The 23,141-nt window shown below is 55.8% G+C and overlaps 1 protein-coding gene across 1 annotated transcript in view; it reads right to left on the reverse strand.

The window, feature by feature from the left end:
• Positions 1–2,260, reverse strand: part of WNT10A (Wnt family member 10A) — a 41,933-nt gene extending 39,673 nt beyond the window's left edge. The window contains exon 1 of the mRNA XM_065413279.1: positions 2,199–2,260. Within this exon, the coding sequence (XP_065269351.1) occupies positions 2,199–2,260 (62 nt within the window). The remainder of the gene's footprint in view (positions 1–2,198) is intronic.
• Between the last annotated feature and the right edge of the window lie 20,881 nt (positions 2,261–23,141).

Genomic DNA, 23,141 nt, shown 5'->3' on the forward strand with positions numbered 1-23,141 from the left:
GGAGCGGGCGCAACCTTAACACCCGGAGCAGGGAGCTCCCCAAGTACTGACCCTGATTCGGAGTCACTCCTGGTTTGCCCCCGCCTGTCAGATCAGGATCAGTCCCGCTGTGCATGTCCCAAGCCAAGAGACTTTCAGCCCCACACGTCTCTGACTTCCGGGTGGTTTGCTCTGCTCTCCTGCCCCTCTTCTTCCTTCGCTCCATCCTCTCCCGCCAGCCCCCACCCCAATCCAATGGGGGGGGGGGGCGTGCCAGGGCGGCTGGAAATCATGTGCCGCCGCTGTCATCTTCTTCTCTGATCCCCCGGCGCTGCCGCATCGCCCCCCCGCCCCGCCCCCCCGGACTAAGTGGGTTTAAACACGATTTCACGGTGAAAGGCCCGCGGGTCACAGGCTGCGGCTGCTGCTGCTTTAATTAATACACGTTCCAGCGTCAACACATTCTGTGCGGGGGGGAGACCCAGCCCAGAACCAGGAGCTGGAGCGAGCCAGAGGAGGGAAAGGGGGGGGGGGGTTAACCCTTCCCTGCCCGCCGCCCGGAAGTTTGGCAGCTGGCGGGGGAGCCGGGGAGCTCAAAGGAAGACGGCTGGAGTGGCCTGTGATGCGGGGGGGTCATGGCCAGCGAAGGGGGGAACGTCGGGGTCCCCCGGGTACTGGACGTGGGGCACAAGCCGGCTCCCCACCCCCAGCCCCTGTTTCCCTCGTATTTGGGATGAAAGGGACCTACCGACCAAAAGAGCTCGGTTCTCCTGGCCCCGCCCTTCGGGAGCGCCCCCCCCGCATCCCAGCTCGGGTGGCCACAGGGGCGCCCCGTCCCCCTCCAGGGAGGGGGGTGCAGCGCTCCCTGCCCGGACAGACCCCGAGTTGCCTGGAGTAAGGACACCCCCGGCTGCGCTTCCAGCTGGAGGGCCCAGCGCCAGGCTCCGGGGGCGTTTCCCGAACCCCGCCCTGCACAGGGGCTGGTCGGGGAGCGCCCTGCGCCTCCCCCGGCACCGGTGGGTAAAACCTCCCTCTGTGCAGCCCGGGAAAGGCAAACAAACTCCCAGGGGACTGTCCTGACATGCGAATCTTCGTGTTAATTAACCCCAGCAATACACCGGCCTGGCAGCCACATGGACCGGCTGCTACGCTTGAAGCCCAGATTGTCCAGGGCTCGAACTAGCCGCTCGACTCCTTGTTTTTTAAATAGGGGCAGCGAAACCTCCCAAATACCCACTCCCCCCCCATCATGGGACCCTAGAACCGACCCCGGGACACAACTTGGCCCACCTCAGCCAGCAAGGCAATGAGAGAGCTGGGGAAAGAACCCAGGAGTCCTGGGCCTCTGTTTAGACAAAACTCCCTCCTTAGCCCTGAATTGTGAGCCATTTGCAGGTGGGCAGCGGAGCCCAGCCCGGCCTGGTCGTGTGGGAGTGGAGCTGGGGGGGGGGGGTTCCTTTAGACACGAGCAGGTGGCGGGACAGCTGGTTCTGAACTTCTTTTCTCCACATGCTCCAGCAGGAGAGGACCCGATTCGGAGCGGGCCAGGAGTCGCCCGGCTCTATCTCCAAGCCGCGGCGAGCCCTGCCCGAGCAGACGGACAATTCCCCCTTACAGGGGTTGCTCTGCGGTCCGGGTGGGCCCGGCGGAGGCTGGGTTCTGACCTCGCGTAGCCGGGGTGCCACACGGGGCAACTCGAGGGACGCTGCTCCCGGTTTACGCCGCGGGAGGCGAGCCGGAGTCAGGCTTCGCCCGGCTGGTCCGCCAATCAGCGCCTGACCCAGAAAGCAAGGCCGAGCAGAGGCGGCTTCCATGGCACTTGCGAGGAAAAGCAAATTCCCCTCCGGGGAGAATTTCCACACGGCGGAGGAGATCTCTAGGAAGGGAAGCGGATTATCGGGAGGGGACGGGAGGGGGGTGGTTAGCACACGGGGGAAATAATCCTCCCGAATCCGTCACAGAACATTGACAATCCGGTTAAACGTCGCGTTCCGGAGAGGCAGAGCGCGCTGCGATTCCCAAAGGGCTCCGAAGTGACATCGCCTCTCCTGGGGCCCGTGGGTGGCTGCGCGACTCAGCTCCCGGGAGCACGGGGCAGCTGGCGAGGGACCAATGGCCAGGACACAAGCCTGGGTCCTGGGGGCTCCACCACGGCTAAAAACAGGCGAGTTTAGGAAGTGGGAGCGGAGCCCGAGCGCGGCGGGGGGGGGGTCTCTTACCTTCGCAGCCAGAGGCCGAGGAGAAGCAGGGGGCAGAACCCGGGCAGCAGGGCCAGACCCATCTTGTGTCCCGCTGGCTTGGCAGCCGCGCCGGGCTCGGGTTTGCGGGGGGAGGGGGGTTTCCCGTGGTGGTTTCCCCGGCTGCTGCTGGTTCTTGTCTCTTCTCGCTGCTTCTTGCACTTCCCTCCGCTCCTCAGGACCTCAGGGATCCCCCGCCTGGATTGGTGGGTTGACAGTCCCAGCAGGACTGGGCCATCCTCGCCGTGGGCAGCCCCCAGCCCCCCACCCCCCAGCACAACCCCAACTACATGGACCAGGCAGGGCGGCTCCCCCCTCTACGAGGACATCAAAGTTCCGAGGAGCCGCTGGCTGCTTGCGGGGGGAAGAGCTGCTCTCATTCCAGGCTCCATGTGGACAGGTCCTGCCCCTCCGCCCCCCAGCCAAGCCTCCAGCCGGGGAGGGGGGCCTAGCTTCAGGGGGCTGGCAGAGGCAGAATGAGGGGGCAGGCTGCCCCCCCCACCCAGCCCCCCCTTGGCTTCTCTCTTTGCCACTCGGCCTCGCTTTGCTCACAGCTGCCTGTCCTGTGCGCCCCGGGCGGGGCGCTCCGGTGCCTGGGGCTGGGCGCGTGCGGGGGTGTGTGTGTCTCTCCTTGGGGGGGGGGGGACAAGCTCCCCTGGATCTTGTAGGAGCACGTGGAGCCCCAGCCGCTCCCCCTCCCCGCCGCTTTCTCCAGCTGCCTCCGGCTCAGCGCCTCCCTGCGCCTCGCAGCCGCCTGGAACCGTCCCCTGGCGAAGAGCGCACCGGGCAGGGTCCCGGCCCGGCTCGCACCGGGGCTGCGGCGGCTGCTCTGCCTGGGATCGCGCTGCGTTCCTCTGCGCCCGGAGCCCGAGTCCCGACACGTCTGGGCAGGAGCCCGCAGGGGAAGGACGGGGGCAGAGGGTGGCAGCGGCAGCGGGGCAGGCGGGGCGAGGAGGGAGCGTGCCACACACGGCCTGCCGGGGAGGGGGCGTGCGTGCGGGCGGGGCGGGGATGGAGGTGTTGGTGCATGGATCTCTGGGGTGTGCATGGATGTATAGGGGTGTGCATGGATGTGTGTGTGTGCGTGCGCGCATGGATACATAGGGGTGTGCATGGTTCTCTGGTGTGTGCATGGATATATAGGGTGTGTGTGTGTGTGCGTGGATACATAGGGGTGTGGATGGAGGTGTGTGTGCATGATATATAGGGCTTTGCATGGATATGTGTGTGTGTGTGCGCGCGCGTGGATACATAGGGGTGTGGATAGAGGTGTGTATGCATGGATATATAGGGGTGTACATCGCTGTGTATGCATGCATGTGGATGTGACAGCGTGCATGGATATAGGGGTATGGATGTATGTGTATGGGTGTGCATGGATGTGTGTGCATAGGTATATGTGGATGTGCATGTGTGGCTGGCTGGCTGAGTGCATGGATGTGGTATGTGTTTATAGGGGTGGGTGGGTGTGCATTGGTATATAGGGGGTGTGCATGGATGTGCGTGGGGATATCGCGGTGGATGTGTGAGTGTGCGTGGCTGTGGGGGTGTGCATGGTTGTAGCTGGATGAGGGGTGTGGGCCTGAGAGCATGGTTGTGAATGGATGTGGTCTGGGAGCATGACTGGGGTGTGCCTGGATTTGAGAGGGCGGGGCCTGCCCGTGTGAGTGTGCAGATGTGTGAGTGCATGGAAGTGAGGGTATGTGCATGGAGGGGGAGGTGTGTGTGTGTAAATCCCCTAGGCGTATGGCTGTGCTGATGGAGATGGCGTGTGGGAGGTGTGGGTAAATCACGTAGGCCCCTAGCATGTGGGGGGTGTGGTTGCGTGTCCGTGTGTTGGCCTTGTACCTTACTCACACCCCTAAAGTCTGCGCCCCGGAGCCCCCTGGCCGCGGTGGAAAGGTGCAGCCGGGGGCCTTGATGCTCGCCGCAGCGCTGGGGGGGGCGGAGAGGGCTCCGGCCCGCGGGGGGGCTGTGATGGGCGGGGGGAGCAGCAGGGCTCCTGGTCCCTTATTCCCTGCGTGCCGGTAACCCTGGGCTTTGCACACCCAGCGCCGCCGCGGGTGTGAGGCCGGCGGTTTGCACGTTGTTGCAGTGGGGTCGGGAGCTGGCTGGGACCACACGGCCCTGTTCCTGCCCGAGCGAGCCGGCCTGCCAGGGACGCGGCGTTCAGGCCAAGTCGCTCTGGACCTGGCGGGACCTTTCCCCGGCTCCTGCCCTGCGGCCCTCCGCCGCAGGGGTGCGGGGTGCAGGGCGGGCCGGGCCATAGCACGTGCAAACCGACCTGCCGTCCTACCCCGGTTACCCCCCGCGCTCCTCTGGGCGCCCGGGCGCCTCTGGGCGTCTCTGCAGCTGTCTGTGGGTGCTGTGGCCCCGCAGCGAAAGCCCAGAGCCACCGGCAGCCCCCGCGAGCCTGGCTCAGCGAACTCCTGGCTCCAGCCCCTTGTCTCCGGCCCTCTGGCGTCCCCAGTGCCGGCGGCATGGGCGCTTATCGCCCCCCGACAATGGCTCCGTGCCGGGGGGGGGTAGCCCCAGAGCCTGGTCGCTGGGGGTCCCTCACTTGGTGGGGAGGGGCCGGGCGGATCCGCCCCCTGGGGATGGGTCGGAGAGGAGGGGCCCAGGGAATGCTAACCCCCCTCGGCTCCTGGCCCTGCCCGGTCGGGGTTTGCCGTGTAAACGGGGGCTGCCAGCAGCCGGCTCCGCTTAGGGCTCGGTTCCTGTGTCGGCGGGGAAGGGGCCCCAGGAGACGCTGCAGGAGGGGCCGGGGCGGAATTCACCTGTCACCGGTAGGACCTGGGCAGCCGCTGCCGATAGCTTGCGGCTCTGCCCAGTTCTCCTGGAGCCAGGCCGCCCCCAGGCTCGCCCGCTGAGGGGGCTCCGCGGGATCCCCCAGCCCGGAGGGACCACGGAGGAGTCGGTGCGGCCTAGAGGGGCCTTAGCTCCCTGTGGGCTTTTCGGCCAGCGCAGAGCGCGTCCCATGGCTCCTGCCTGGGCAGCCCTGGCCCTTCTTCAGTGGGGTTCAGGGCAGGGAGGAAGGGGGGCTACAGAGGCAACTGACCCCCACCCCCCCAGGCTCCCGCCGCACTCTCGGGTGGGGTAATCGCTCCCCTGCGGCTGGGGGCCCCCGCCGGGCTTTGGGAACTCGGACGTGTTGGGGGGGGGGTCGTGCCCGCTTTCACCCCCCTCCGGCCCTGAATGGCGCAATCGCCTCCAAGTGCCGGAACCGAGCCAGGGGGCAGCTTTAGTCCAGCCCTGGGCGAGCGGGGCATCCTGGGTCCCGGAGACACCGCTCGGCCTGGCCGGGACCCGCTCCAGCCAAGCCCTGCGGCACCCGGGGAACTGCAAACACGTGAGTCGAGCCAGGGTCCCCGTGGGACCAGCCCCATTGCCCCGGAAAGCGGGGGAGCCCTGCAGCCACCCCCGACCCCGCCCGAGTTCCTGCAGCGCCCAGCGCAGGCCTGGGGGGAGCCCGCAGCCGAGCCGCGCCCGCTTACACCCGGGCTGACGTTACCCTGCCGCGTGGGGCCCTCTGCTCCTCGCTTTCCCGGCCCGGGTTTGCTGCCCGCTGAAAGCCAAACCCCGCACCCCGGCCCTGGGAGCGGGGCGTTTAAGGATGAGCCGAGTTCCCCGGGAAACCTCTGACCAGCCCCTGAGAAAATTCTCTCCTGATCCGGGACCGGGGCCCTTGAGCGTTACCCCCACGTGCTAGTTCAATGGCTTCCAAAGCGTGGGGCTCCGGCTCTACCCCAGAGCCCCGAGAAAGAGCTGGCCGGGGCTGGGGCTGGTGCTCCGGGCCATGGGAATTGGCCCGGGCAGTTTGCTGCATTTGGTGCAGATGCAGAGGGTGAAGGGCGTTGATGAGGGGCCTGGATTTCCTGCTGCCGTTTTGCCCCCGGGGGACTTTTGCCCCGTGCAAAGGGCACCCCAAAAACTGCCAGCAGGAAATAAAGAGCAACCGCGCTTTTCTGCAAATGCGATTTTCAAAACCTTTTGCACTGCAAATTCTCCTGCGTGTCCAAAGATGTTCTGGCTCAGGGAGGATTTATGCAACAGACACGGGGCCCTGTTTCCAAACAGATTCATTGAGCAAATGCATGTGTCCTACATGGGCAAGAGTGCATGTTGTGCCCCCTTCTGGCGGCTGCTCCACTGGAGGATAACAACTTACTACTGCTGCTGGCTACCGGAGTTACTCCTTCAGCTCAAGTGGGAGAGGTCTGCGCTGCAGCACTGAAGGCGCAGACAACCCAGGCTGGGGAGAAGTCTCATCTGGCTGTTCAATCCCCATAGGTGGATATGCCCACACTGGGGCATTGCTCGTGTGTGCGGCGCGTTCTGGGGGGGTTGCACTTACCGCTGGCTCCCTCACTGAATGGTGTCTGTGCAAATTAGCCCTGGGGTGTGAGTGTGCAATGGTGAATCGAGCCGGCTCCTGCCTGGACCCCTTTCGGAGTGCAGGGATGTGGTGGGCACTGTGTCGCCTGGGCCGCCGGGCCCAGGAAGGGAGCGATTCCCAGCAGGGGGGTGCACGGGAAAGGACACAGACTCCTGCCCTGTGGGCAACGTGCTGACTCCATGTGAGCGCCAGTGATGCTGTGTGGGACTGTTCTTAATGGTTCCTCTGAATACTGTGTGGGTGCCTCAGTTTCCCCTATGCATTTCTTAAGTCTCCAGTGTGCATAAATGGCCGACACTCTGTCTCCTAGCAACAAATGGCTGGGGCCCTTTCCCCCTGCAAGGGGATAGCTAAAGTTGGACAAAGAGGTCAGGTGACCTCCTGGCCCGGGAAAGAGACAAAGGCCAGAGAGGAGGGGCTGGAGGGGGTTTCAGTTTGGAGCTGGCTGGGGACGGGGAGTGAGGGCAGACGGGGGTGTCTGGCTCGCTGGGCCCCAGAATGGACCCGGCGGAGGGATTCCATTTGCTGTACCTACAAGCTCTGTTTTAGACCGTGTTCCTGTCATCTAATAAACCTCTGTTTTACTGGCTGGCTAAGAGTCACGTCTGACTGCGAAGTGGGGGTGCAGGACCCTCTGGCTTCCCCAGGACCCCGCCTGGGCAGACTCACTGTGGGCAGAGGATGCTGAATGCTCCCAGGAGAGACCCAGGAGGTGAAGCCGTGTGAGCTTCTTGCCCTGAAGACAGTCTGCTCCGAGGGAGAGGAGGCTCCCCAAAGTCCTGACTGGCTTTGTGGGGAGCAGTTCCAGAGCATCGCCCGGGGACGTGACACCGGGTCACTCCAAAGGCTCCTTGCCCCTGCTCCCAAGCTGTTCCCTGCCACACAAGCCACTCAGAAAGTCATGGGCGTAAATTGCAGCAAGGGAGGTTTAGGTTGGACATTAGGAAAAACTTCCTAACTGTCAGGGTGGTTAAGCACTGGGATAAATTGCCTGGGGAGGTTGTGGAATCTCCGTCATTGGGGATTTTTAAGAGCAGGTTAGACACACACCTGTCAGGGATGGTCTAGATAATACTTAGTCCGGCTGTAAGTGGAGGGGACAGGACTAGATGACCTCCTGAGGTCCCTTCCAGTCCTGTGATTCTGTGATTACAACAGCGTAACTGAGAAACCACAAACCAGGGAGGGACACTGAACTCCCTGAGCGCCCGGGCGATAACCCACGGCTGACAACCAATGGCTGATCATTGATGGCGGTGTGACAATGCGGTTCTGGCGGAACCCAACGGAGAGTGCCAACTCAGGACAAATTGCTCAAACAGGGCAGTTACAGCCCAAGGCTGGGGTTTTTTCCTCCTCTAAGGCAAACCAAACCAGCCAGACTAAGAGGACTTCGGTCTCACCCCACTGGCTAACCGCAAGTCTCACAAGCAATCTCCTTAGGCACTCCAGTTTCCCAGTATCACCACCAGTACCACTCATTATGGGGACAAACGGTTATGAAAACCAAGACCCCAGTAAAAGAAAAAGGTTCTCCTGATCCCAAAGGACCAAGCCCCAGACCCAGGTCAATCTACAAATCAGATCTTACCCACAAATCACGCTGTTGCCAATCCTTTAGAATCTAAAATCTAAAGGTTTATTCATAAAAGGAAGAAGATAGAGATGAGAGCTGGAATTGGTTAAATGGAATCAATTACATACAGTAATGGCAAAGTTCTTGGTTCAGGCTTGCAGCAGCGATAGAATAAACTGCAGGTTCAAATCAAGTCTCTGGAATACATCCCCCGCTGGGATGGGTCATTCAGTCCTTTGTTCAAAGTTTCAGCTTGTAGCAAAGTTCCTCCAGAGATATGAAGCAGGATTGAAGACAAGATGGAGATGAGGAATCAGCTTAGGCTACGGCTTCACTACAGGGGGGGGTCGATTTAAGATACGCAAATTCAGCTACGCGAATAGCGTAGCTGAATTCGACGTATCGCAGCCGACTTACCCCGCTGTAAGGACGGTGGCAAAATCGACCTCCGTGGCTTCCTGTCGACGGCTCTTACTCCCACCTTCGCTGGTGGAGTAAGAGCGTCGATTCGGGGATCGATTGTCGCGTCCCGACGGGACGCGATAAATCGATCCCCGAGAGGTCGATTTCTACCCGCCGATTCAGGCGGGTAGTGTAGACCTATATAGTCTTTTCCAGGTGTAAGAACACCTCTTTGTTCTTACTGTGGAAAATTACAGCAAGATGGAGTCTGCAGTCACATGGGCCAGTCCCTGCATACTTTGCTGAGTCTCAAGGCATATTTGCCTTCTCTCAATGGGTCCATTGTATAGCTGATGGTCCTTAATGGGCCATCAAGCAGGCTAGGCAGAGCTAACACCAGTTTGTCTGGGATGTCACCCAGCAGCATAGCATAAGTTTGCCATACAGACAGTATAGAGTCAATATTCATAACTTCAACTACAAAATTGATACACACATATAGACAGCCTAATCATAACCAGTAAACCATAACCTTGTCTTAGACACCTCATTTGACCCCCTTTATACAAGATTTGCGTGCCACTACAGGACCTTGGTTGCAACAATGATCTATATGGTCCCAGATTATATCAATAACGTCACAGGCGGACAGCTGGCAATTAACATGTGCCAACAGTTAACTGAGAACTACTTTTCTTTCCTTTAACCCCGTCGCTCTCCCACCCCGACCAAATCAAGCCGCCCGAGGCCGTGGCTCATGCTGGGTTGTTGTTTGTTGAGTGTCATCAGGTGGTTGGTGAAGTGGCTGGAGAGCAGGCAATGATTCCTGTCTGGGAGGGATCTCCCATGCTGCAGAACAGCCTCCTCCCTGAGGGGCAAGCCATTCGCATCTTAGATCCTCAGCAACGGCCTACTGCAGGGATGGGTGCACCAGCCACATGCCAGCTTGGTCATTCATAGACGCCAAGGCCAGAAGGGACCAGTGGTATCCTCTAGTCTGACCTCCTGCCAGAGGTGCTCCCGCGAGACGCCTGAACCCAGCCCATATCTTGTGGTTGAGCTAGAGCAGATCTTTCAGAGGGGCGTCCAGTCGTGACTGAAAGACTCTAAAGGATGGGTTGCAAGGAAGGCAATGGGTGGGCACGCCATCGCTTGGGACGTGTGCGACTGGACAAGGCCAAGCATAGTGTGGAGAGTCTAGTTGGGTGCTGTGGGAGCCACAGGGTGGTGAGAAGAAGCTCCCACATGAACGGGGGCCCCTTCCCAACCCCCGTGGCCCCCCAGGGAGGAGCATTTCAGATTCTCAGCCTGCTCCGTCCCCTCTGGGGTGGCCAATGGCTCCCGCGCCCCACAGACCCTTGCTCCCATGGCTCCGAGGGGAAGAGCTGTCCGACTCATCCCCACTGGGTGGGGCTGGGGTGGCCTGGCCTTTGACTGCGACATTAGTCACCGGTCATCTCACTGCGTCACAGCCCCCCGCTGACTCAGGCAAACTCATCACCTCCTATGACTCGGCCCACGTTTGCTCCCCGTCCCTTCCTGATCGGCCGGAGCCGGGGGCAACCCGCTCCCTTCACCCTCAGCCCGGCTCCCCCCAGGACATCGCCAGCCCGTGCTCATGGCATCCTGAGGCTGCGGCGCTTTCAGAGCCCCCCAAAGGCACCTTTAACCACGAGCACAGACCGCAGCGCTCACCCCCCCTCCCAGCCCCGCAACTCCTGCCAGAGGCAATGGCAGATACAGCCCATAATGACACAGGATCTCCCCGGAAAGTCCTGATTGGCTGGGATGATCACACCATGCAACATTTCATTGGTAATTTAAAGGGAAACTGGCCAGTTTGAGTTCAGGTGTTACTATCAGAGACAGGTGAGCACAGGACTCCTGGGTTCTTTTCCACGCTCTGCTGCTGACTCTTCCTGCTGCCAGGGCCAGTCTCCTCCTGGCAGTCACAAACAACAGGAAGAGGGGGGAACTGAACCCAGGATCTAGGAGTAACTCCTCTAGCTGGCAGCAGTAGTAGACTCTTGTTCTCATAAGGTGACCAACCATTAAAGGGGGACAAAGATCTATGCTCCCCAATGTAGGTGACATGAACATGACTTTAGCAAAGCTTTTGATACGGTCTCCCACAGTATTCTTGCCAGCAAGTTAAAGAAGTATGGGCTGGATGAATGGACTGTAAGGTGGATAGAAAGCTGGCTAGATCATCGGGCTCAACGGGTAGTGATCAATGGCTCCATGTCTAGTTGGCAGCCAGTTTCAAGCGGAGTGCCCCAAGGGTCGGTCCTGGGGCCGGTTTTGTTTAATATCTTTATTAATGATCTGGAGGATGGTGTGGACTGCACTCTCAGCAAGTTTGCCGATGACACTAAACTAGGAGGCGTGGTAGATACACTAGAGGGTAGGGATCGGATACAGAGGGACCTAGACAAATTAGAGGATTGGGCCAAAAGAAACCTGATGAGGTTCAACAAGGACAAGTGCAGAGTCCTGCACTTAGGACGGAAGAATCCCATGCACAGCTACAGACTAGGGACCGAATGGCTAGGTAGCAGTTCTGCAGAAAAGGACCTAGGGGTCACAGTGGACGAGAAGCTGGATATGAGTCAGCAGTGTGCTCTTGTTGCCAAGAAGGCTAACGGCATTTTGGGCTGTATAAGTAGGGGCATTGCCAGCAGATCGAGGGATGTGATCGTTCCCCTTTATTCGACATTGGTGAGGCCTCATCTGGAGTACTGTGTCCAGTTTTGGGCCCCACACTACAAGAAGGATGTGGAAAAATTGGAAAGAGTCCAGCGGAGGGCAACAAAAATGATTAGGGGTCTGGAGCGCATGACTTATGAGGAGAGGCTGAGGGAACTGGGATTGTTTAGTCTCCAGAAGAGAAGAATGAGGGGGGATTTGATAGCAGCCTTCAACTACCTGAAGGGGGGTTCCAAAGAGGATGGAACTCGGCTGTTCTCAATGGTGGCAGATGACAGAACAAGGAGCAATGGTCTCAAGTTGCAGTGGGGGAGGTCTAGGTTGGATATTAGGAAACACTATTTCACTAGGAGGGTGGTGAAGCACTGGAATGCGTTACCTAGGGAGGTGGTGGAGTCTCCTTCCTTGGAGGTTTTTAAGGCCCGGCTTGACAAAGCCCTGGCTGGGATGATTTAGCTGGGAATTGGTCCTGCTTTGAGCAGGGGGTTGGACTAGATGACCTCCTGAGGTCCCTTCCAACCCTGATATTCTATGATTCTATGATTCTATGATTCTAACATCCAGAAGGGAGAGGAATTTTTTAGGGTGGGACACGCTGGGTTAATCAGGACAGCAGAATTGTATCTGGGAAACTTCCAGGCAGGAAGATGTGTTGGACCAGGGAATCATACCCAGGGGGAGGCTGGGGGCCCATTGTTCTCTGACAGCGGGATGGATCCAGCTGGGAGCTCATCCCTCAGGGAAAGGCCGGGAGCCACGTCACTCAGGACATTTAAAACTAGACTGCACAGAGCCCTAGATGATGCGCGGTGGAGCGTAACCCTGCCCTGGTCCCTGGGGATGGACTGCAGGACCTAACAGGTCAGTGTCATCTCCAGCTTCTGTGCTGCCGATCCCCTGTTGACTCACCCACGGCGGACTTGTCAGCAGCCTGGATTCTCCTTGAAGGCTGCTCGCCCAGCATGGTTTGAGAGCTCTGTTGGCCACATCAGCGAGCTTCTCCTCCGATTCTCCCGCCCCGCCGCTCTCCATCGCACCCACATTCCTCGGGAGGTTTCTCACCACTTCCCAGTGGCTCTCCCTCCTTGGCTTTCCTGGGTGGGGGACTGGCTGGCTGCTTATGATGGCCAGCACGTCAAACGCTTTGGCTGGGTTTGGCCAAGCACCTGGAGCCGCTGCTGCTCCTGGGGGCCCTGCACCAAACTCAACCGATGCTTTGGAGCCAGCAGGGCCAGGACTCAGAGCAGAATAGCATCCTACAGGAGAAGCATCGCTCCAGAGAAGCTTGGGCCTACAGAGAGAGCAGGGAGGAGCGGACGCCTCCCCAAACCTCCAGGAGGACTCTGGTGGGTTCTCATTCCCCGGCACTGGCTCATCCCCTCCTCACCCACTGGGACCGTCTCCTGGCAGGACCAGCGCTGGCCCAGAGTTTCAGAAGTGGCTATAAAAGCCAAGGCACGTGTCCCAGCCCCCTCTTCCGCAGGGTCATTACAGATATTAGCCAGCAACTGGACCAGCCTTCCTCGGGAGTGATACCAGACACCGGGGCTGACAGCTGGGGGGAGACGCTCTCTGCTAGAAGCCCCCGTGCTCCGGGACCCATGGCTGGGTCACAGGCTGTGGGGCGGCCCGGGCTGGCTGGGGATCATGGAGCTGGCCAGGAGAGAATTTCCCTGCCTTGGCCTTTTTGAGCCCCCTTCCTCATCCTGCTCCCTCATCAGTAGGACACACCGTGAAATGCCTCGGTCCCCCTGGCCACCCAGTGACACAACCCTATGTCTCTTTGACAGGGCTCCCGGCCTAGTGGCTGGGGGGAGCATGGACGGGATATATCTTGATGTCAGTAGGGCTTTTGGCACAGTCCCACGTGACAGTTTCATAAACGAGCTGGGGAAATGTGGTCTAGATCGGGGTTTTCAACCTTTTCCTCCAACCCCCCCCCCTCACACACACACAATATGCAATACAAACTCCACGGCCCACCAGTGCCACAACAAAAGCGCACAAAGAGCCAGGGCTGGCATTGGGGGGTAGCAAGCAGGGCAGTTGCCTGGGGCCCCACGCCACAGGGGTCCCCACAGAGCTACATGGCTCAGGCTTCAGCTTCAGCCCCAGGTGGCGGGGCTCAGGGCCCCGGGCTTCAGCCCCGGGCTTCAGCCCCAGGTAGTGGGGCTTTGGCTTTCTGCCCTGGGCCCCAGCAAGTCTAATTCTGGCCCTGGTTGGCGGCCCCCCTGAAACCTGCTCATGGCCCCCTAGGGGGCCCCGGACCCCTGGTTGAGAACCACTGATCTAGATAAAATCACTAGATGGTGGGTGCACAACTGGCTGAAAGACCGTACTCAGGTAATATGTAGCAGGGTGGTCAGCCCGCTCCGGCCCTGAAGGGGTTAAAGCAGCCCTGGAGAGGGCTGCAGCGGGGAAAGCTAGGCTGATGGGGAAAGCAGCCACAGCTGTGGCCAGTTTAATCAGGGCCCAGCTGGCCCTTCTAAGAGGGCAATGAGCCAGAAGCTAGGACAGACACACTCTCTCTCTAGCTTCTGAGAGGGAAGGACCTGGCTGCCTGGGAGCTGAGCAGGGTACCTGAGGTGGCGCCATGCTGGGGAAGGGCAGAGGGAGCTGGGGAGTTCCAGCCTAGCAAAGCCCCAGGCTGCAGGCCTAGTTAAAGACCTACAAAAGGTCCTGGGGCTGCAGGGGGGCAGCCCAGAGATAGGCAGAGGCAGCAGGTCCTAACCCCCTTACTGATGATGAGTGGTTTACAGACTGCAGTCAGCCCCAGGGAGCGAGGGCTAGATGGTGACTGGCAGTAGCCACTGAGGCAGGGTGGGGATAGAGGGTTGGGGGACCCCTGGGAGGGGAAACCCAGACAGAGGGGGTACTGCTGAGGGCAGAACCCTGATGTAGAGGGGCACTGGGGTCCGGGAGGGACACGGGGGCCAGCGGCAGGTGAGACACCAGCCTGCAGAGGGCACTCTGGGCTGGGAGAGCTAATTCCCAGGATGACCAGCAGGAGGCGCCGCGCTGGTGAGTCGTTGCCCCGACACATAGTAGTTATCCAGGGTTCATTGTCAAACTGGGAGTGTGCATCTAGTGAGGTCCTGCAGGGGTCAGTCCTGGGTCAGGCACTAGTCAATATTTTCAGTCATGACATGGATAATGGAGTGGAGAGGATGCTTATGAAATGTGCAGATGACCCCAAAGTGGGAGAGGTCACAAGCACTTTGGAGGCAGGATTAGAATCCAAAACCACCTTGACTAATTGGAGAACTGGCCTGAAATCAACAAGGTGAAATTCAAGGTAAGGGCGAAGTACAGCACATAGGGAGGAAAACTCAAATGCACAGCTACCAACGGGAATAGCTGGCTGGTGGCGGCACTGCTGAAAGGGATCTGGGGGGGTCTAGTGGATCACAGATTGAATACGAGTCAACAACGTGATGCAGCTGCAAAAAGGCTAATCTCGTTCTGGGTGTATTAACAGGAGTGTTGTCTGTAAGACACAGGAGGTCACTGCCCGCTCTGCTTGGCGCTGGTGAGGCCTGTGTCCAGTTCTGGGCGCTGCCCTTCAGGAAAGATGTGGACAAATTGGAGAGAGTCTGGAGGAGAGCAACAGACCTGATCCAAGGTTTAGAAAAGCTGAGCTGTGAGGAAAGGTTAAAAACCTGGGTGTGTTCAGTCTGGAGAAAAGAAGCCTGGAAGGGGTAACTTGAGAACACCCTTCAAATGTGGGAGGGGCTGGAGTCCCGAGGACAGTGATTGATGGTTCCCCAGGTCTGCTGAAGACAGGACAAGCAGTAATGAGCTTAATCTACACCAAGGGAGATTGAAATGAGATATTAGGGGAAACTTTCTAATTCTCAGGGCCATTCAGCTCTGGACCCGGCTTCCCAGGGAGGTTGTGGGATCCCCGTCACTGGAGATTTTTAAGCTCAGGCTGGACAAACCCCAGCCAGGGCTGGTCTAGGTTCACATGGACCTGTCTCAGTTCAGGGAGCTGTGATGACCTCTCCAGGTCCCTTCCAGCCCTACTGCCCAGTCACTCCAGCCACACCTGGACCCAGCTAACCCCTGTGATGCTGGGTGAGCGGGACGCTTCCAAGCACTGGCTGATCCCACTAGGGGGCATCTGTCCTCAGGGGGTCCTGGACTTGCTGGCTCGGGGGGGGGGGGGTGCAGCCCCGCCTCAGCCACAGGGCTGGCCCTAGCAATGCTTGCATTCGTCACCTCCAGGTTCAGTGACTGATGTCACTTTTGCCCAGGAGCCAGCCCAGCAGTGGGCAGCTGCAGGGCATCTGCTAAGCAATACAGGCCAAGCCAGGCCACGTGGCCCTGGGGCACCTCTCCCTCACCCCGATGGGATTGAATCCGAGACCCTTGTCCCCAGCTGAGCCCGGCCTGGGCCCCGTCAAGGACCCACTCTCTCTGTGGGGATGGGGATGGGTAAGGCTGGATGCGTCCCCCATGTGGGCGAGCTCTGGGAGAGGGGGCACGGCGCTCCCTGGACATGTATCACCACCTGCTGCCGGGCGTAATGCAGAGCTAATGGGAGTGGGGCATTGTTATCCTCATTAAACAGATGGGGGAATTAGGCACCAGGAGGGGAAGGGACTTGACTAAGGTCACACAGGGAATCAGTAGCAGAGGCAAAAATAGAACCCCAGTACCCTGACTCCCCAACCCCCCCACTCTAAACACTAGACCCCACTCCCTTCCCAAAGCTGGTGTTGACCTGAATTTATGGGCTCGTTTATTTTGGCTCACCACTGATCTGATCAGAAGATATTTTAGGTTCTTGTCCCAATTCAGGCTACAGGGATAGAGAACACAGAGTTTAGTATCGTGGGAGGACTCTCAGGGTGTGTCGCAAGGACACTTCTACTGAAGACAATACCAACTTGTTAAGATCTTTATTAAAATAAATGAAAGAAGCATAAACGCTACAAAACACAGAGTCACAACGAAGTGATACAATTCTATGACCCCTGGTGGTAACATCTCTATTCTAAAAGACTACTTAAGATAGCACACGCACACCCTTCTCTAGAAACCTGGTAGTGAGAGACCGAGGACCAGCCTCATCTCTGGCATGTCTGAGGAACTGATGGTCCAGGCTTCCCAAGTTGGAGAGAAGACAATGGACAGAGGTGGGACTTTAAACCCTCCTGTTTTACGCTGGCTGAGAGTCGCTCCGGTCTAGAGAACAGGGTTGCATTATTCCCTCGGGGGGTGGATTCCCTGAGGAGGCCCATGGCAGAGACAGGCGTGCTAAGGCTCAGGAAGGTGCGGCTCCAGGAGGCAGAGGGCCTGACCCTGGGAGAGAGTGGACCCCCGAGAAGGGCTCTCACTGAAGGGGCACCCCCCAGGGACTGTACGGGCCAAGAGTGGGCACAACCTGTGAGTCTGTGACAATGCTCAATTCTTGTTTCCTCACCCACGTAAATCTGTGGGTGCACTTACTCTATAGGTTAACATATTATGACATATACTCCTACGTACTAGTATTGACTATCTCATTCCCCAAACCGTTACCCTTGGCCTAACCCATGACTTCCATGTGCTGCGGTGTGCCCTGCAGTTACCGGTCTGCTCCAGACTCAAGGGAAACAGATTCAGTTCTTTGTTCGGTTCCCCATTCAGTTCCGCAAAGTTAAGGGGGTCGATCAGGAGGCCATTGATCTATGCCAAAGGTTACAAACACTCATACTAACTTGCTCTAGCTAATCATACAGGATACAGCCTGTGGGTTACTTGCATTACAGCCAACTATTATGAATAACCATGAATAACTCTTACGAATACCATAAACTGGAATTCCACATCAACAAAATCCCAGAAAATACTATGATTCATTAATATGATATGATAACAAAATAATATGAATCAAACCAAAAGAAAACATATTATGCAATATAGCAAGCTAGCAAACTGACCTTATGGGCTACAAATCCCCCCCCTTTGATGGGGTGATTGCATAGAAGAGGGGGTGGATAGTGGATGTGTGGAAACAGGTTCCATATTACTTTCCACCTCGCAGGGTGGAGGCAGGATCTCCTAATGATCTACCTCCTGATATAGCTCTACCATAGGCATCATGGATACATATTCACCATCGATATCTAGCGGCTGTATGGGCAAGTGCTCTTTTCCCTTTAACTCATGTGACGGTGCTGCCCGTGGGAGCCAGCTGAGGTCACTCAATCAGGGTGAACTGCAAACAGAACGGGGCAAACAAACCCCAAACGCTGGTGGATCTTCCAATACTTAGATTTACCAACCAGCACAAAACAGCTCCTGTATTACCTCACTGGTTACTCAGAAGTCCAAATAACACAGTTCCCTTAAAGTGCCCAGCCTCAGGCCTCTGTCCAGACACGCCTGTCAGATATGAGGATGATTACTGAGAATCTGATCTCATCATATAAAAGAAAAGGTTCTCCGAGTCCCAAAGGGTCAGCCACATACCCAGGTCCAATTATAACTTAGATCTTACCCAAAATACACGCTATAGCCAATTCTTATTAACTAAGCTAAAATTTATTAAAAAGAAAAGAGAGAGAGTGTTGGTTAAAAGATCAATACACAGACAGACTTGAATTCAATTCTTGAGGTTCAGATGCATAGCAGAGGTGAGCTTGTAGTTGCCAAAAGTCCTTTTAGATATAGTCCATAGGTTATAGTCCAATGTCCATATTCAGGGTGACTCCAGTCAGTGACTGGGGATCTCAATCCTTATGGCTTAAGGTTTCCCCCTCTTGAAACCCAAAGCAGATCTGAGATGAAGAAGGATCATGTCCCAGGGTTCTTATACATTTCCAGCAGCCTTTTGGCCTGAGAAAACGATAGGCTTAACTCTCCTTCTCCCAAACATCCTGGCAATTAGCACAGGGTAATCTATCCATTAAACAGTTCAGATCCAGGTTACCACAACCTTCAAAGAGACATAGAGACAATAATACTATTTCACTCAAGTATCATCATAAATGTTAATATTCCTTTTTTGATCTTTGAATTTAAAACTATAGCAATAGACAAGACTTGTTTGCTTACATCACAAGCCCTGAGCAAACATCTCCCCTTCTACCTCTAACAATGCAGACTTGCATTTCAAAGCTTCATTTATTTACAGATCTTCCTAACCAGTCCTTAAGGTTCACCCATGGGTCAGGTCAGTCTGAGAATTAATTAACTCTTTCTGGCCCTGTCACCTTCCAACGAAATATTATATTATACTCATAATGTCACAACTCGTTGATCTTACACTGCATGTATCCTAAAGTGATGAAAATAATCCCTGCTGCAAAGCCTTGGACAATAATCCATCCCTTTAACCCAATTTCTTTCCAGGGAGCATCTATTGCCTGATCTCCCCCATCTTGGACAATAGCTTGTTTAGCCTTATCCATGTCATTCATAATTTGAATGAGGTGGGTTTCCTTTCAAATTAACAATTGTTTTAATTGTAGTCCCAGAGGGGGAATATAAACTGAAAACGCTGGAGTGTTTTGGATAGTCAAGTCCCGATAAAAGGGATCGGATAAAATCAGGTAGTATTTTCAAAGGCAGGAATAGGGGAAATCACTTGGTTTCCAATTGTAGGAAACTGCTTTGGAGTAAAACAGAAATTCAGATCTGTGACCTGACACTCCAAGGAACCATATAGGAACCTTTCCTGGTTAGTCACTATTTCTCCAATCCCCATACAGGATTCCGTGTTTGAGGAATTGGTTGGCAAGGAGATATACGTTTTACATCCTCCTCCCTTTGAATCGTCATCCAAGGGCTTAATCCTTTTCCAGCCACTTGATGGCAGTGATATCACCCCTGCCAACTGGTATTTAAAGATGACCTCTTCCCCTCTAATTCCCTTAACATATTAAATTGGATGGTGGATGAACTCAAGATTAGGACCTAAATTCACAATTTCTAAGAGATCGTCTGTGTTTGAAGGTTGAACAATTAACCTAATATGTTTCCACCAGATACAATTATCAGGGAATTGACGGGAGGCTGTACAGACCCCTGCTCTATACCTGCCAGTCATATGTGGGGGTACATCATGTATTCTCAATGTTGTTTCAATAGTCTAGGCAGATTGTTTGGTCTGCTGTTTTAATGTTACCAATTTTCCCTGTCTCGGTGTATATTGCCAACTCATAATTACCTCATACCCCTCTGACCTTGGATCAAGTGAAGGGGAAGGTTCGGCTTTTGCCTCTCCTTTCCACCCCCAAACAATATTCACCATCACAGTAACTCTTACAGTATTTGCAAGATACGGAAATGAGTCCACAGAGCCATTTGCCAATGAATCGGCATATAGTTCTAAAGTAAGTTCATTGCCTAGATTGGTGCTGATGGTTCGCTCCGCTCCTTTGGGAGGTGCGTTGCGTTTTAAATGTTCAAACACCTGCGTGTTTAAGCGCAGCCGAGCATCATGGTCCTGTGCAGCTTGGTGTATCCTCTGCAAAATTCAAGTTCCAAATTCTTGATTTTTGGCTCAGTCCTACCCTCAGGGCAAAACCGAGGGACTAGATCAGCAATCTCAATGGCCATTTCATGGTTGTGATTTGCCGGACTCCACCGGTGGCGATTCCCCGGAGGGCGGTTCACCTAGCGCCTGGGAAGCCAGCTGCTCCTGGGACCTGGGGGATCGCTACAGCTTTAACTGACTAGCGGGGTAGATTTTCTCTCTCTTACGCTTGCCTCCTGTTTCTCTAAGCTTGTACACTGCCAAACTGAGGTTACTGAGGATTTGGAAGGGTCCGATCCATGGATTACATAACCCAGGCTCTGGCGCTTTGTAAGATGACAACATCACTTGATCGCCAACCTCCCAATTATTCTCTCTTTGGGTTTTGTCAAAGTAGGCCTTAGCCTTACGCCGGGATTCCCCCAATTTAGCGGCTACGTGCAGATGGACCTGATTTAAATGTTCTTGCAGATTTTGCAGGTAGGTGTCCATTTTGATTCCCTCCAATTGCATGCCACTGGTGTGCCAGGTCAAGTGTTTCTGCCTGTCATAACCTCAAAGGGTATTTTATCAGTGGACGCAGCAGGAGTTGCCCTTAATGCCAGAAAGATCAGAGGCATGAGGGAATCCCAATTGCATCCATCAGCATCAGCCAGTTTCCTCAACATCACCTTTATGGTCCAATTGGATCATTCCACCATCCCAGATGATTGTGGTCTATATGGGATCTGTAGTCTCTCCCATCAATTTAAGACAGTCTTTGAAGAACTGTCCTGTAAAATGTGATCCCTGGTCTGATTCCACTTTCACAGGGATCCCCCAATGAGAGAAGACTTGTTCTACCAGGACCTTGGCTGTGGCTTTTGCAGTATTGGCTTTCCAGGGAAAGGCCTCCACGCATTTTGAGAAAGGATCGACAACCACCAAGAGGTATTGGTTGCCTCTTTGGGTCCTTGGTAGAGGGCCTATGAAATCAATCTGCAAAGCCATCCATGGTCCTTCATACACCTGAGATTAAATAAATAATATATGGAGATATACCTATCTCATAGAGCTGGAAGGGACCCTGAAAGGTCACTGACTTCAGCCCCCTGCCTTCACTAGCAGGACCAAGTACTGATTTTGCCCCAGATCCCTAAGTGGCCCCCTCAAGGATTGAACTCATAACCCTGGGTTTAACAAGCCAGTGCTCAAACCACTGATCTATCCCCCCCATGTATTCATTTTGGATAGAGTTGGTGTTACCCACACAAAATTCTCTATCACTCATACACTCTAGGGGCACCCACCTGTTACCCTGTTCCTAGGGCTCAGACGTAACCCGTTGTCACGGACTCACAGATCGTGTCCACTCTTGGCCCCATGCAGTCCGTGGGGGGTGCCCCTTTCAGTGAGACAGCCCTTCTCGGGGGTCCACTCTCTCCCAGGGTTAGGCCCCTCCACCTCCTGGAGCCGCACCTCCCTGAGCCATAGCACGTCTGTCTCTCGCCGTGGGCCCCCTCAGGGAGTCCCCTCGCTCTGGGCCCCCGCGGCCTCCACCCCCCGAAGGGATTGATGCAACCCTGTTCTCTAGACCGTAGCGACTCTCAGCCAGCGTAAAACAGGAGGTTTAATGAGCGTTGAACCCAGCACAGGAAACTCTCCGGGCCTCAGGCCTGGCCTCCCTCAGCACAGCACATCCCAGTCTCCCCTGCATCCAGGTGGGCTCTGCCTGCCCCCTCTCTCCAGCCCAGAGCCCCCCTGCTTCCCAGCTGGGCATCTGATACCCCCAGCCCCAAGCCCCACCTCTGTCCATGGTCTTCCCTCCAGGTAAACAGAGTCGTAAACAGGGTCGCCTGGGCCTCCTCTCCTCTCTTCTGTCCTCTGGCCCCCTCTGGCTGGAACCGGCTGGTCAAGTCACCGGGGTCCTCTCTCCGCAGCCCATTGTCCTCCCACTGGCCAGAACCGGCTGCGACTCCTGATCTCAGTCTCCGGGTCATCAGGTCACCAGTCGCTGGCGTCTCCATTCTCCAGGCCATTGGCTGGGGTTCCAAGTTCCCTCTCCGGTCCTGTGTACCAACAAACTCCCTCTCCCCTCACCTCGTTAAACCAGTAACACCCAGGGACACTGAGTCCCATCCCCTCTGCATGCAAACCATTGGAAAAACAAGAAAATCCCCCACTTCGTCACATCCTGTCAATTTAAATACCCCCCCCCACACACACACACACACCCCATTCCTAGGGCTCAGGGTGTAATTTTCTGCAGGTTTGCAGGACCTTTTACCAGTGAAAGAGCCTTACACAGTAATATCCTGATCCTCTCTTTATTAACAATCACCAAGCAGAACACACACGCTAAGCACACAATGCCGTGCTCACCACTCCCGTTGGCCAGGCCAGGCGGTCTCGTCTGGAGTCTGGTTGCTGCAGGGGGTTCTTAGTAGCTCTGATCTTAGGCTGAGTCTTGGGGGTGAGTTCTTCTTCTTCCAGGTCTTTCCTTCTTCTTCTTCTTCTGCTGTTCCTTCGCTGCTGGTCTCCTTCTTGGACCTCAGTTTATATAGTTAAATTTGAGTCCTGCTTAGCTGCACCTTAACCAATTATTTTAGTCAAATTTTACTAACCAATCCTAACAAAATTCTCTAACCAATCCTACCCCACCACCTTAGTTAACTGACACCTAGCAAAATTAATTAGGTAACAGACAGAAACAATCCAAGAACCAGACAGAGACCGGACAGATAAACAATAGGGAAGTGGGGACCATAATGACAAAACAAGAAAGAAATGAGGATTTCACAACCACAACTGTTGATAAGTGATTTCTTGCCAGACAGATGCTGTCAAACTAAGTTTTCTTTAACCAGCTTAAGATCAGTTTCTGTATCTGGTGATCGTGGGGGCCATTCGGACGGGGTCTCCTTCTTAACAGCCGGATAGTACATCGTTTTAATGTGATTCGATGGAATGTGAGGAGGTGACTTCCTGCTTCTCAGCGAATGGCTGCTGCTCGGCTGCTCTTTTAACCTGGCTGCAGACGAAGGCCTTATCCTTACGTGGGGTTGGCTTGGGCACGAGCCAAACAATTGTGACAGTACTGTTGTACATCCAGTCTCAGGAGCAGCCCCCACCCCACAGTTAAGAGACGTTCCACAGTTAAGAGACGTTGGACCGTTTTGTCCACCGCCTAATGTCCCCCTGTTGGAGTGTCATGGACCATGTTTATCATTTCCCTTCTCCAGAGAGTTGGGACCCACACACAGGAGAAGGACCGTCCTGTGTCCATGAGGATTCCATCCACCACCTGTAGAGACTGCCTTTATCTCCCCTATAAAGGGTTTAACATGGGTGGCCGTTCTCCTTCTGCTTTAGAAAGTTCTCGGGTTACTTCCACTATGT

This window comes from Emys orbicularis, chromosome 11 (assembly GCF_028017835.1).
Source record: "Emys orbicularis isolate rEmyOrb1 chromosome 11, rEmyOrb1.hap1, whole genome shotgun sequence".
NCBI classification, from domain to species: domain Eukaryota; kingdom Metazoa; phylum Chordata; order Testudines; family Emydidae; genus Emys; species Emys orbicularis.